Source organism: Myotis lucifugus, unplaced genomic scaffold (genome assembly GCF_000147115.1).
Source record: "Myotis lucifugus unplaced genomic scaffold, Myoluc2.0 scaffold_178, whole genome shotgun sequence".
Lineage (NCBI taxonomy): Eukaryota > Metazoa > Chordata > Mammalia > Chiroptera > Vespertilionidae > Myotis > Myotis lucifugus.
Window position 1 is genome coordinate 1,157,407 of NW_005871226.1, and position 11,982 is coordinate 1,169,388.

General features: G+C 53.2%; 1 protein-coding gene across 1 annotated transcript in view; it reads left to right on the forward strand.

Moving 5' to 3' along the window:
• Nucleotides 1-11,401, forward strand: part of MAVS (mitochondrial antiviral signaling protein) — a 13,500-nt gene extending 2,099 nt beyond the window's left edge. The window contains exons 2-7 of the mRNA XM_006096420.3: nt 1,950-2,126; nt 3,474-3,648; nt 5,164-5,336; nt 6,071-6,227; nt 8,389-8,888; nt 9,819-11,401. Of these exons, the coding sequence (XP_006096482.1) occupies nt 2,010-2,126; nt 3,474-3,648; nt 5,164-5,336; nt 6,071-6,227; nt 8,389-8,888; nt 9,819-10,274 (1,578 nt within the window). The 5' untranslated portion in view covers nt 1,950-2,009 and the 3' untranslated portion in view covers nt 10,275-11,401. The remainder of the gene's footprint in view (nt 1-1,949; nt 2,127-3,473; nt 3,649-5,163; nt 5,337-6,070; nt 6,228-8,388; nt 8,889-9,818) is intronic.
• Nucleotides 11,402-11,982: the final 581 nt, after the last annotated feature.

The window sequence follows — 11,982 nt, forward strand, 5'->3', positions numbered from 1 at the left end:
CTAGAATGCAGAAGAATGTATCACCTGACGCCTGGTACCTCTCTGGATGCCATGGAGGGAAGGAGAAAAGGGTCTATTAACTACCACGGAGTTGTTCGTTGCTCATCTCTTGAAGTCTCCGAGGACCCCTGCCCCACCTCCGTGATCCTCTTGACCTCTTTCATTAGCACTTGCCCCACCAGGAATCTACCACCTGGTTGGCAAAGCAAGTCATGCAATGTGAGGTGGTGAGGCCCATAGACTGGACTGCTGTCCTGTTTCCTGTGTGAGAGACTGGTGGCCTCAGCAGCTTTTGAACACTCTCTGCTGTGCGGCACTGTCTCCCAGTGGTCTCACTCAAGCCTGGCCTTCTCCTCGGCCACTTCCCTCCCCGAAAACCCATCTGGACATCCAATAGGATCTCAAGCTTCACGTGTTCAAAACGGAGCTCGGGAAACCCTGACACTGCTCCTATCCCTGATATCCCTGGCTGGCTTAATGCACCATCCATCCACCCAGCGCCCAAGAAGTCATCCTGATTCTTCTCTCTCTCACCTCCCAGGTCCACAAAACACCAGGAATCCAGCCATCTCTTGCCACCTCCATGGTTACCATCCTAGCCATACCCATCATCTGTTTGTCCTCTGCTGTGACTTGTCTCCTTGCTTCCATCCTGGCCCCTCCACAGTCCAAGGTCCTCACAGCCGCCAGAGAGGTCTTTAACAGAAATCAAGCGCTCTCCCTTCCCTGCTCAGAACCCTCCAGTGGCTCCCTGTTTCACTCCACATAAAGCCCAACATTTTTCCTATAACGCTATATATAAGCGGCCCTCCTTGACCTTGATCTCTGCCCCTCCCCTAGCTTTCTAAACCTGGACTACCTGGACCTGCTTTCTCTTCTTCAAACATGCCAAGCTCGTTCCCACGCTAGGACTTCTCACTTGCTGTGCCTTCGGTCAGAAATACCAATCTCACAGCCAGGAAGGAGCCCAGCTCAAATGTGGCCAATTCAGAAAGGCCTCTCGGACCATCCCAGTTCAAGCAGCTACCCTTCTGCATCGGCTCTGTCTCAGTACCCTGCTTTATTTTCTTTGTAACCTTTATTACCGCCCGGGATTCTTATTTATATGTGCACTTACTGATTTGGTATCTGTCCCACAAAATAAAATATAAATTGGATGATGGTAGAGAAATGCATTCCCTGCATTTCTCCCAGGGGGAGGCAAATAAGAAATGATCAAACGAATGCATCTCTAATTGCAAATTGTGTTAAGTGCTACAGAAGGGACTGGCAGTAATTGCTTGTATTTGAGACCTCAAGCTTATAAGGCAGAACTACTGTATTATCAGAACAAGCTCTCTGAGCCATTTTAGGGGTGAGGATAGGCCTGGAAAAGACTGGTAACTTGCCCCAGGTCAACAGTGAGTTCAGGAGAGTGGAACTCAGCCTCCTACCCGAAGAACATGTATGTAGCAAGCTTTAAATGGCAGGCCTGCAGTAATGTTCTGGAAAGAACCTCACCCTTTGCTCTTCCACTAACTAGCAAGCCCCTTCTTTTCTTAATACTTAATTTTCTTTACCTTTCAAGTAGGATGGGTCCTATTATTATCACGTTGGGCTGCTGCATTTTTTCTCGGTGTACTTCAAAGAAGCAGCGTGTCTAGTTGGAGCCCTCCTGCTGTCAGCAGCTAGGGGCACACACAGACTTGGGGACAATGGCGAGGAACCAGGCCCTTCCCAACACTGACCAACTTGCAGGGCAGAGATGGACCCTCGATCTTCTGGCTCTGATGTTTGTGGTCATCAATTTGTTTTTAAGCAAATTCCTTGAGGGCCTCTGAGACTCAGGCAACAATAAAATAGGGTGATTAAAGAGAAAAGGCCAGAATTCCAGAGTTGAGAAAGAAAGAATTGCCTTTTTCCAACCCCGCTTGCACTCCTGCTGTCATGTGTGATCTGTTTTCTTCCAGTCTTTTCCCTCGCTCTCAGTCCCATCGAGTTAGAGCCCTCGTCCGCAGAGCTGGAGAGTGATGACGTTTGCCGAGGAGAAGACTTTCGAGTACATCCGCCGCAATTACCGCAAGTTTCACCATATTCCTGTTCTGGAGATTCTGCCTTACTTGTCTTGCCTCACAACCAGTGACCAGGTGAGCCAGGGCCTGGCAGCAGTCAGACCGGAGGGAGGGGGAGGGCAGGGTTGCGGAATTCAGAGCCTCACCCAAGCCAGCGCCAACTTCTTCCTTCCCTATTGTCTAACCCACTTCCTGTCCTGCCTCTTTTCTAACTTTCAGAATGAAGTGTGGTTCAGGGTAGCCTTTCCAACTTTCCTGGGCTCCCTCTGGTGTCGTGTTGGTGCAGTGCTCAACAACACGGCAGTGGCTGCCTGAAATTTCTGGGTTTTGGGCCCCACACAAACATTTTTTTTTTTAAATGATACACATACTTCCTTTAAAAAAAAATTTTTTTTTATTGATTTCAGAGAGGGAGGGAGATAGAAACATCATGGATGAGAGAGAATCATGAATTGGCCGCCTCCGGCATACCCCCTAGTGGGGATCGAGCCCACAACCCAGGCATGTGCCCTTGACGGGAATCGAACCCAGGACCCTTCAGTACGCAGGCTGGCGCTCTATCCACTGAGCCAAACCCGGCCAGGGCCCCACATAAACTTTTATCAGAACCATCTTTTTCTTTTTAAAAAAAGATATTTTTATTGATTTCAGGGATAAAGGGAGAGGGAGAGATAGAACCATCAGTGATGAGAGAGAATCATTGATTGGCGGCCTCCTGTACGCCCCCTCTGGAGATTGAGCCCACAACCCAGGCATGTGCCCTGACCTGGAATCGAACTGTGATCTCCTGGTTCATAGGTCAATGCTCAAACCACTGAGCAACAACTGTGGGTTTTGTTTCTGCTATCTGGTTGCTTGTTTTTATGTGGGAATTCAGGTGGATTTAAAGCTCTGCAGCTGCTGCTTCATCTCAGCATCTCCCCAGTCCCTCCCCTTCCCTGGTCCTTATTATTGGCCTCCTCTCTTTTCCGTCAAGCCCTTCGTCATCTGCAGTTTCCTACACACCTTTCTCCCGTTTGCTAATCTAAACCCTTTTGCCTTGGAGGCTGTATAAACAAACCCCAGGCTTTGGCATCAGACTCACTGGGTTCAGATCCTGCCTCGCTGCTGAAGGACCTTCGCTGCCTTACTTCTGCAAAGCCTCAGCTTCCTCGTCAGCAGAGTAGGAATAATTGCATTAAATAAGATCATTCATGCTAAGCCCTGAGCTAGAGAACCCAGGACACAGTTCGAGCCTCTTTCCTGATAGCTGCCTTTAAACTTGAACTCAAACCCTAACTTTGCCCTGGGCTCTGACCCAGTGTCAGATGGCTGCCTCCCTCTTGTGGCTGCTTGGGGCCCCTCTCTGCAGCTGTCCCCTCTGGAGTGGGAGAAGGGCCAGGGCCACCTGGCTTGAGCAGGGCCATGGGCTGTGTCTTCCAGGACCTACTGCGGGCCCACCTCGAACTCAAGGGGAACCGGAACACCATTTGGGATCTCTTCAACAGCCTTCAGCGGCGCAGTGGCTGGGTGGAGTCCCTCATCTGGGCACTGAGGGCCTGTGAGCTGGCTGCTCTTGCTGACGAAGTGGACCGCGTCTATCAGAGCAACCTGCCTTGTAAGCCCCTACCCTGGCCCTGCTCTTGGAGCCCCTCTGTTCCCCTGCCCTCCACTCTCCCTGTCCCCTCACTCCTGCACCTCCTCCCTTCCTCTGTCACCCTCCCTCCCATCACTCCGGGGCAGTAGACAAACCTGGGTTTAGGTCCCAGCTTAGCTACTTAGCTGTGTCCCTTTGGCTGGGTCTCTTAATTTTCTGAACCTCAGTCTTCTCTGTAAAACAGGGCTAATGGCAACATGTACCGCATGGGCCTGTGGTGGATACCCTGGGATGTCAGCATGTGGGGTGCTTAGGGGGGCTGAGCACCTCCCTGTGCTCAGCAAATGGAGCCTCCTCTCATTTTTGTGGCTGTGATGTTTGCCTCCCACCCCTGTTCTCACTTTCTCCTGGCTCCTCTCCCTCAGTTCACCTTCTCTCTCCCACTCTTCTCTCTTTCCTTCCCTTTACTGTCTCCTTTTTCTCTATCATGGGTTTCTTTTTTCCTTTCCCCACATCTCTTCTCTTCCCTTAGAGCCTTCTAGGTTCCCCACCCAGTTACCCCTGAGCTCCCCTCAATACCCCCTGTCAGGCCAAATGCCCCTAGGGCAGTGGTCGGCAAACTGCGGCTCGGCAAACCGCGGCTCGTGAGCCACATGCGGCTCTCTGTCCCCATGAGTGTGGCTCTTCCACAAAATACCGACTTCTGCACATGGGCCACGAAGTTTCAGTCGCACTGTACATGCGCGCCCGCACGTGGTATTTTGCAAAGCCTCAGCTTCCTCGTCAGCAGAGTAGGAATAATTGCATTAAATAAGATAATTCATGCAAAGCCCTAAGCTAGAGAACCCAGGACTCGGTTTGCCGACCACGGCCCTAGGGCGTTTTGTGAGGTCAGGGTCTGAGGGACTGAAACAGGAGAAAAGGCAAGCCAGCCCTATTTATATTTCAGCCTAGAGACCATTCCTGAAGCCCTGCCTAGATTTATAGCCTTACAATACCATGCTGTTTGTCTTCTATCATTTTTCTCTACCTTCTGTCCCTCCCTCCCTTCCTTCCAAACCTGTCTCTTTATTTGTGGAGATTAACAGTGATTCCCTGTGTACACACCACCATGGTGGGGCCAGGGTAGGTGATGGGGGCAAAGGAGAGGGGCTGAAGAGGAGGCAGCATCAGGTAGAGGGTCAGTTGGTGGTGACAGCCACCCACAGGAGGAGAAAGCCTGGGGACAGCGAAGCCGTGACTGCTGACCCAGTCTGGGTGGTGTGAGGCCAGCGAGGCACCCCACATTCTCCCCTTCTGTCTTGTTCCACCTTCCTCTCCTCGTCCTCCCCAACCCCTGCCTTCCTCCCACTTCTGCCTCCCACTCAGTGAAGCTTGTCTCCTCTGAGGAGTGCCAGCCATATCAGGACAGCTTTTGGAGCTGTGGGGGTTTCGACAGCCATGGCCCTGGGGGTCCAAGAGCACCTCTCCTGTCACTGCTTAGGTGCTTAGGAACACCCCCGATTCCCCCTTGACATCACTATGTCTGTCCTCCAGTGAGCCAGAGACGCCCCCCAGCCCCACCGCAGCCGCCGTCAGTTCCTGCTGAGACACCAGGGCCCTCCACACCCGCTGTGGCCCCCAGTGCCGCTCACAATAGCTACGGAGACGAGGAGCCAAGTTACCCCATGCCTGTCCAGGACACCCAGTCGCCAGCGTCCCCGGGAGAGGTATGTCCTCACGATCTGCCTTCTGCCCCCTGCTTTTGTGTTGCCATCTGCCTACTTCTGCTCACCCAGCCTTCCAGAAGCCCTCTCCTACACCCCACAAATCATGCCTAATCTCTGCTCAGAACCCCAGGGCTCCCCTAATGGGATCTGCCCCAGACCAGCTCCCAGACTGTTGGCCAAGGCTTCACTCTGTGGCAGCCCAGTCCTCTCATCAGCTAGCTGTGCGGTCACAGTTTGAGGTCTTTGCAATGGTGCATGTGAGATGTTGAGAGACTAGGGGTTGACCAGATGAGGGGGCGTAAGGTAGTAGGAGGTGATGGGGTAGCGGGTAGATGGTGGAGCTGTAATTATTGCCAATAAAGTGAAGTTTGGGGGAAAGAAGGCTGATTCTGTTGGGATAGGATGAATGGGCAGTGGGTGTCCTGGAGACACCAGACTGGATTTGAAGCCCAAGAAAGGGGTCTGTGCAATGGCCTCACAGAGGGGGACCTTTCTACAAGACCAGAGGGATAGATAGGGACTCCCCAGGGGATGGTGTGTGTGTTTTCTATGAGGTGGGTTCAGAGTCACCTGTAGAGAGGGTCTGGCTATAACTGAAGCCGAAGCAGTGGCTTCCTTGTTTCCTGTGCTCCGTGGCGTGGGCTGAGGCCTCTAGGAGCCTCCCCCAAGCATAAGCTATCCTTTGCCAGCTCCTGGGAGAAGCAGCTGCCTTATTCACATTTTGCCTCTTGCAGAATTCAAAGAAGTCCCCACAGACAGACAGCTCTGGGGCTGACCTGAGGAGGCCCAGTGGCCCCCAGGAGCCCTCCTCTGACATGGCGTCCCTCAGCCCCCTGACCTCCAGTGGGCCTCAGGAGCAGGAAAAAGAACTGGGCAATACCCACGTAACAGGTATGTATAGAATCTGGAGGCGAGGGCCTCTCTGATCTCTAAGTGAGGGTGAGGGTTAGAGTTGCCCCTCTGGCTTTCTTAGACAAGAGGCAAGGGTGGGAATGAAGGGAGTTTACCCCAGGGAGAAACCCAGTTCCTTAGAGGGTGTATTGGTTAGCATTTGCTGTATAACAAACAGTCCCCCAGAACCTGATAGCTTAAAATTTGACCATTTATTTCATGATTCTGTGGGTCAGCAATTTGGGCTGGTACAACTGATTCAGATCTTGGCTGAACTCCCTCTTGTGTACACACTAGCATACACATAAGCTCTGCTTGTAGCTGTTGTCTGGGGCACCTTGGTTCTCTTCCGTGAGTCTCATCCTCCAGCAAAAAGCCCATTTTATGGCAGCTGAGCAGAGTTCTGAGAAAGAGAGGGCTGTTGGGGCACAGGCTCAAAACTGGCATGGTGTTCCTCGTGCCGCATTGTATGGGCCAAAGCAAGTCCTAGGCCAGCCCAGAGTCAAGGAGTAGGGAACATTCCATCCTTAGATGATAGGACTGACAATCACATTTCAGAGGACATGGATACAGGTAGAAGAGACTTGGGGCTACTCTGCACTCTCCCAAAGGGACTGTGTAGGGATCTGCCAGTACCTGGAGGACAGTGCAGAGGGAGAGTACAGGGCTCGGGCTGCTGTTGGCAAGGGAGCACTTAGGCACTGCCTGCCCTAAAATGGTCTCAGGCTCCCAGAAAATCATTAAAATTTCTCAGCCCCCAGCGGAAGTATGGTCTTCATCAGCCAAAGGCCTGAATCCCCACACCAGACCTCAGGATTCCCCCTTAGGTATGTAGAGCTGTCCACTCTGACCCTCCAGGCTGGCATCTCTCTGCGCCACTATTTCCCAAGCTGTGTTCCACATGACACCGGTGCCCGGCCAGCCCTCGGTGCCCCCGGGACAGCCACAAGGCACATGAGCAGTTAAAGGCTCAGAGAAGCCATCTTAGTGGCCCTATACTTCTGCCACCTCATACCCTGCCCCAAGCACCCATTTGCTTTTTGCAGTGTCAGCTTGCCATGCAATACCTTTCAGGAAATGCTGCTGTGGACCAGAGAGAGGCAAAGGGCACTTCGATTTCATTCGTGTGTGGACAAGGTTCCACAGGATTCCGTGGTGTTATATCTGGGGTGGTGGGCACATCAGAAGCACTCCTGGCCTTTGTCAGCTGTAGGGTGTGGAGTGTGCATTCTCAGAGTTCCATAGAAAATCCTGACATAACTGCCTTATGGACCATCACCCCCTGTTCCCTCTGCTTCCCCCAGGGCAGGCCCTCCTTCCAGGGGTGGCTTTGTGCCTGCACCCCCCCCCCCCCCCCCCACATACACACATCAAGCCCTTAGGCCTCCTAGGAGATTTGCACGCACTGGGGGTTGGCTGGGCCTCTGGGACCACGTGACTGGTATGAGCTCTGCTTGAGCCATCCTGCTGCCCTGGTCCAGGATTGTCCTGCTGGGGTGAGGCAGGGAGAAAAGATGGCAATGGGAAGAACATCTAGGATCCCACCAGGCTAGGAAGGAGATGGAAAAGGCAGGCAAGGAGGAAAGGGGGTGTGTCCCAGGCAGGAGGAGCAGAAGCAGAGCAGATAATTAATGATATTCAAGCTCCTAGAGCAGTGATGGCGAACCTATGACACGCGTGTCAGAGGTGACACCCGAACTCATTTTTTTTGGTTGATTTTTCTTTGTTAAATGGCATTTAAATATATAAAATAAATATCAAAAATATAAATCTTTGTTTTACTATGGTTGCAAAGATAAAAAAATTTCTATATGTGACACGGCACCAGAGTTAAATTAGGGTTTTTCAGAATGCTGACACGCCGAGCTCAAAAGGTTCGCCATCACTGTGCTAGAAGCTGTTGGAGAGACGGACCATTTCATTCTCGTGAGAGAACAGACTCGGTGCTATAGGTCAAGGACTGAGGATAGACAGGACCAAGGATGTGTCCGTAGCTGTTGGGCCTTCAGGCCTGGGAGCAGTGACCACAGGGACTGGGTAGGAAGTTGAGAAGCCTTGATGCCATAGAGATGGTGTGAGCTGGGGCAGAGGGACCCTTTTCCAGCTCTCTGATCCCAGCCCTCCCGTGGGTTTGTTTCCTCTTTTGTCTTACCACCTGCAGACATGGTCTCCAGCATTACATCATCCCATGGGCCGGTGTCTCCAACTGTCTCCTTCCAGCCCCTGGCCCGTTCTACCCCCAGGGCAAGCCGCTTGCCTGGACCCCCAGTGTCAGCTCCGTCTACTGGCACCTTCTCCTCCTCTGCAGGGGGTGCTAGTGATCAGGCTGAAACTACCACCTGCTCCAGTGGAGTAGCGGTACCCACCAACTCTGTGACCACCAGCACAGCACCTTCCAAGGTGCCCCACCACTCAGCACTTACCAGCACAGTGCCTTCCAAGTTGCCCACCAGCTCAAAGACCGCTGGTATAATGTCCTCTAATGTGCCCACCAGTCTAACACCTTCCAAGTTGCCTATCAGTTCAACACCTGCTGGCACAGTGTCACCCAAGGTACCTACTGGCTTGGTCCCTGACCACAGGATGCCCACGAGCTCGGTGTCCAGCAAGGTGCCTGCCAACACAGCACCCACCATCAGGAGTAGCAGCAGACCCTCGGAGGTGAGTCCTCACCCCTCCAAGCAGTGATCCAGGCCCCTTCCATAGCCCTGTTCTTGGACCCTTGCCAGTCTCCATTCTGGTTCAGAGCCTCTTTTTGAGGGTATAGGCACAGCTGAGAAGTAGCCTCATCCAGACCCCCACACCATGTCCTTTAGAGGAGCGGTCACCAACCAGTGGTCCGCAGACCACTGGTGGTCCATGAGGTCCGAAAGGTTGGTGACCGCTGCTTTAGAGTAATAACCATCATTAGAGCTCTTAAGTGTGGATACCTCAGGAGAGTCGGACAAGGTGGGCCACCCCCACTGGTCACATGCATTAATCCATTTAGATCTCACAGCTCCCTGGTAAGCTTAGTAATTCAGTTTTTCAGAAGAGGAAGCAGTGAGAGAGAGCAGAATGGCCTGTCTGCCTCGACACTTTGCTCTGCCCCTCCATGACCCGGGTTTTACAGACAGCAGTCCCATCCCATCCAGCCTGGGCAGCTGCTCTGACCCAGCAGCTCCCCATAGCTGCCTCTTGGAGCCTGCACATATCACCCTACTGCTGCTATCTGCCCAGAGGAACCAAGCCCATGTGGCTGGCCACTCCATGGTCCTCAGGCCCAGGCTGAATGTTGGTTCAGGATGGGGCCGTACACACCAAGGGGTCCCAGGGGTGGGGTTGGATTCACAGGCAAGCCAGTGAGTAGGGACAGGGCTGCCCTGGAAGAAGTCACCACTGATGCTGCTGCAGGGCCTGGGTCGCCTCCCCCTAACTGCTTTCCTAAACTATTGGTGGGTTGACTTCCTAAGAGGGTGACCTCATGGGTATAATGGGCTGGGAATTACAAGGTTGGGGTGCTAGTTCATGCCCTGGCCTAGGAATGGGGCCGTCCAACCTGGCTTGCCATCCCCAGGCCCTTCCATCCTCTCTCTCTCTCTTTTTTAACAGGAGACGCCAGTGTCTCCAGCGCCCACAAGTGCCACTGCTAGAGGCAGCTCACCCTATGCAGACAGCCGCTCCAACAGCTGGGGCTCAGAGCTGGAGCTGAGCAAGCCAGGCGGGCTCTCTTCCCAGATAGACAGCCAGCCATTCTCTGGCTGCTCTGCGGACCTTGCCATCAGCTGCAGCAACAACACAGACTCAGGCCCTGACAACACTCCGGAGGAGAACGAGTACATGTCAGGGGACATCCTTAGAATCCATGTAGCTGAGGGTCCCAGCGCTGACCTCCTGGCAGGCAGTCCTGGGCTGCACGCTGCCTCCCAGCTCAAGGAAGAGAAGGAAGTGCTGTGTGATGAGAAGGCTCAGAGGGCTCCATGGCTTGGGGTGGCTGCTGCCGGGGCAGGGGTGCTCCTGGCCACAGTCCTAGTAGTTGTGCTGTACCGGCGACGCCTACACCAGTGAAGCCCTCTGCCCTTCCCACCATGCATCTGCTCTGTTCCCATTTATACACCTGTCCTGAGGCATGCAGCTAGTCCTACTCTCCTGTCCCTTCCGTGGGTCTGGCAGAGGCTGGGTCAGAGGGGGCTGCAGCCCTCGGGGGAGGCTGTGCCATTGCTGACTGAATCCTGGGAGGCGGCATTTCTGTCCAGCTGGTGCATTCTGCAGCTTCCTTACCATCCTTGGCTTTCTGGGCTCAAGCATATGTCCTGTGCCCTCCAGACCTGCCGCCCAGCAATCTGGGTTGTCGCCTTTGTCCTCTGGAGGAGGTCCCTCTGTCCACGCCTTATCTATGTTTGCCATGGATCAGGAGGTGCTGCTGAAGAGTGCAAAGGATTGGCCAACCCTAACCCCCATCCTGCCCTGGTCCCTGGCAGCTAACAGGTGTCCAGGGAGGGAGATCCACAGGACCTCGCTCCTGAGGCCATTGCCTTGAGAGCAATGAGAGAACACTGGAGCTGCTTCTTGTCCCCTGCCCCTTGTGTTCTCTGCCCATGCCAGGAAAGGGTGGGGAGGAGCCTGGAGGATCCCATAGACCCCTGGGAAGGCCCCTTTCCAGTCTTCTCACCCCCTTCTCTGCTTCCCCTTCCTCCCGGTCCCCATCCCCATGCAGGTTGGGGAGGGGCCCTCTTTGGGGCAGACTCAGGCTGAAGTTTGGATTTCAGCTTCACCCCTTCCTGGGCTGTGTGGCTTGGGCAAATAGATGATCAAACTGCTCTGGTCTTGCTCTCCCTCATGGACTGTGAGTATCATGGTTCATCCTTCACTGGGTTCTAATGAGATTGAAGCATACAGGTGTTTGTCAAGTGCCTGGCCCAGAGCAGGGGGCCACTAATTGCTTCTCCCACCTCTCCCCTGCCCATTCTGATAGAGATGAGGGCATGAGAGGCAGAGTGCCCAGTGGATAAGAGTAGCCTAGGCCTGAATCCCGCTCTGCCTCTCACTCACTTTGTGCTCTTGGGCAAGGTGTTAACCTCTGTGCCTGTTTTCTTAGCTGTGAAAGAGGGATGAATAGTAAAAATAAATAAGTATATGTATATATATTTCTCCTAGTGTTGTTGTGAGGATTAAATGAGTTTATATGAATCTTAGAATGGTTCCTGGCATTAACTAAGGTTGGGAAACATGTCATCATTCAAATTGGAAGGGCTGGAGCACCTGGCTACAGCTTTAGAGGCAGACTCAGACCCTACTGCCTCATCCCCAACCCTATTTAAAATTTTTTTTATTGATTTCAGAGAGGAAAGGGAGAGGGAGAGAGAGAAACATCAATAATGAGAGAGAATCATTGATCAGGTACTTCCTGCATGCCCCCTACTAGGGATTGAGCCTGAAACCCAGGCATATGCTCTGACCAGGAATCAAACTGGGACCTCCTGATTCATAGGTCAACACTCAACCACTGAGCAACACCGGCCAGACCCCTCTTGGTTTCTTGGTCTCTGTGGGTGGCATCCAGTTCAGAGTGTGAATAGTACTGGATCTCTGTCTTAGGAGGAGGGGACCAAAGTGTCTTCCTTCATTGATAAGCACCTGGGAGGTGACAGTTGATGGGTGTGTCCGGTGGCACCTTGCCCCTTTGCACCAGGGGCTTCCTCTAGGCTCGGACAGCCCTTCCAGCAGGCAGAAGTTCCCATGCCGAGCCAGATTCACACTCCACAGCACGGCACCT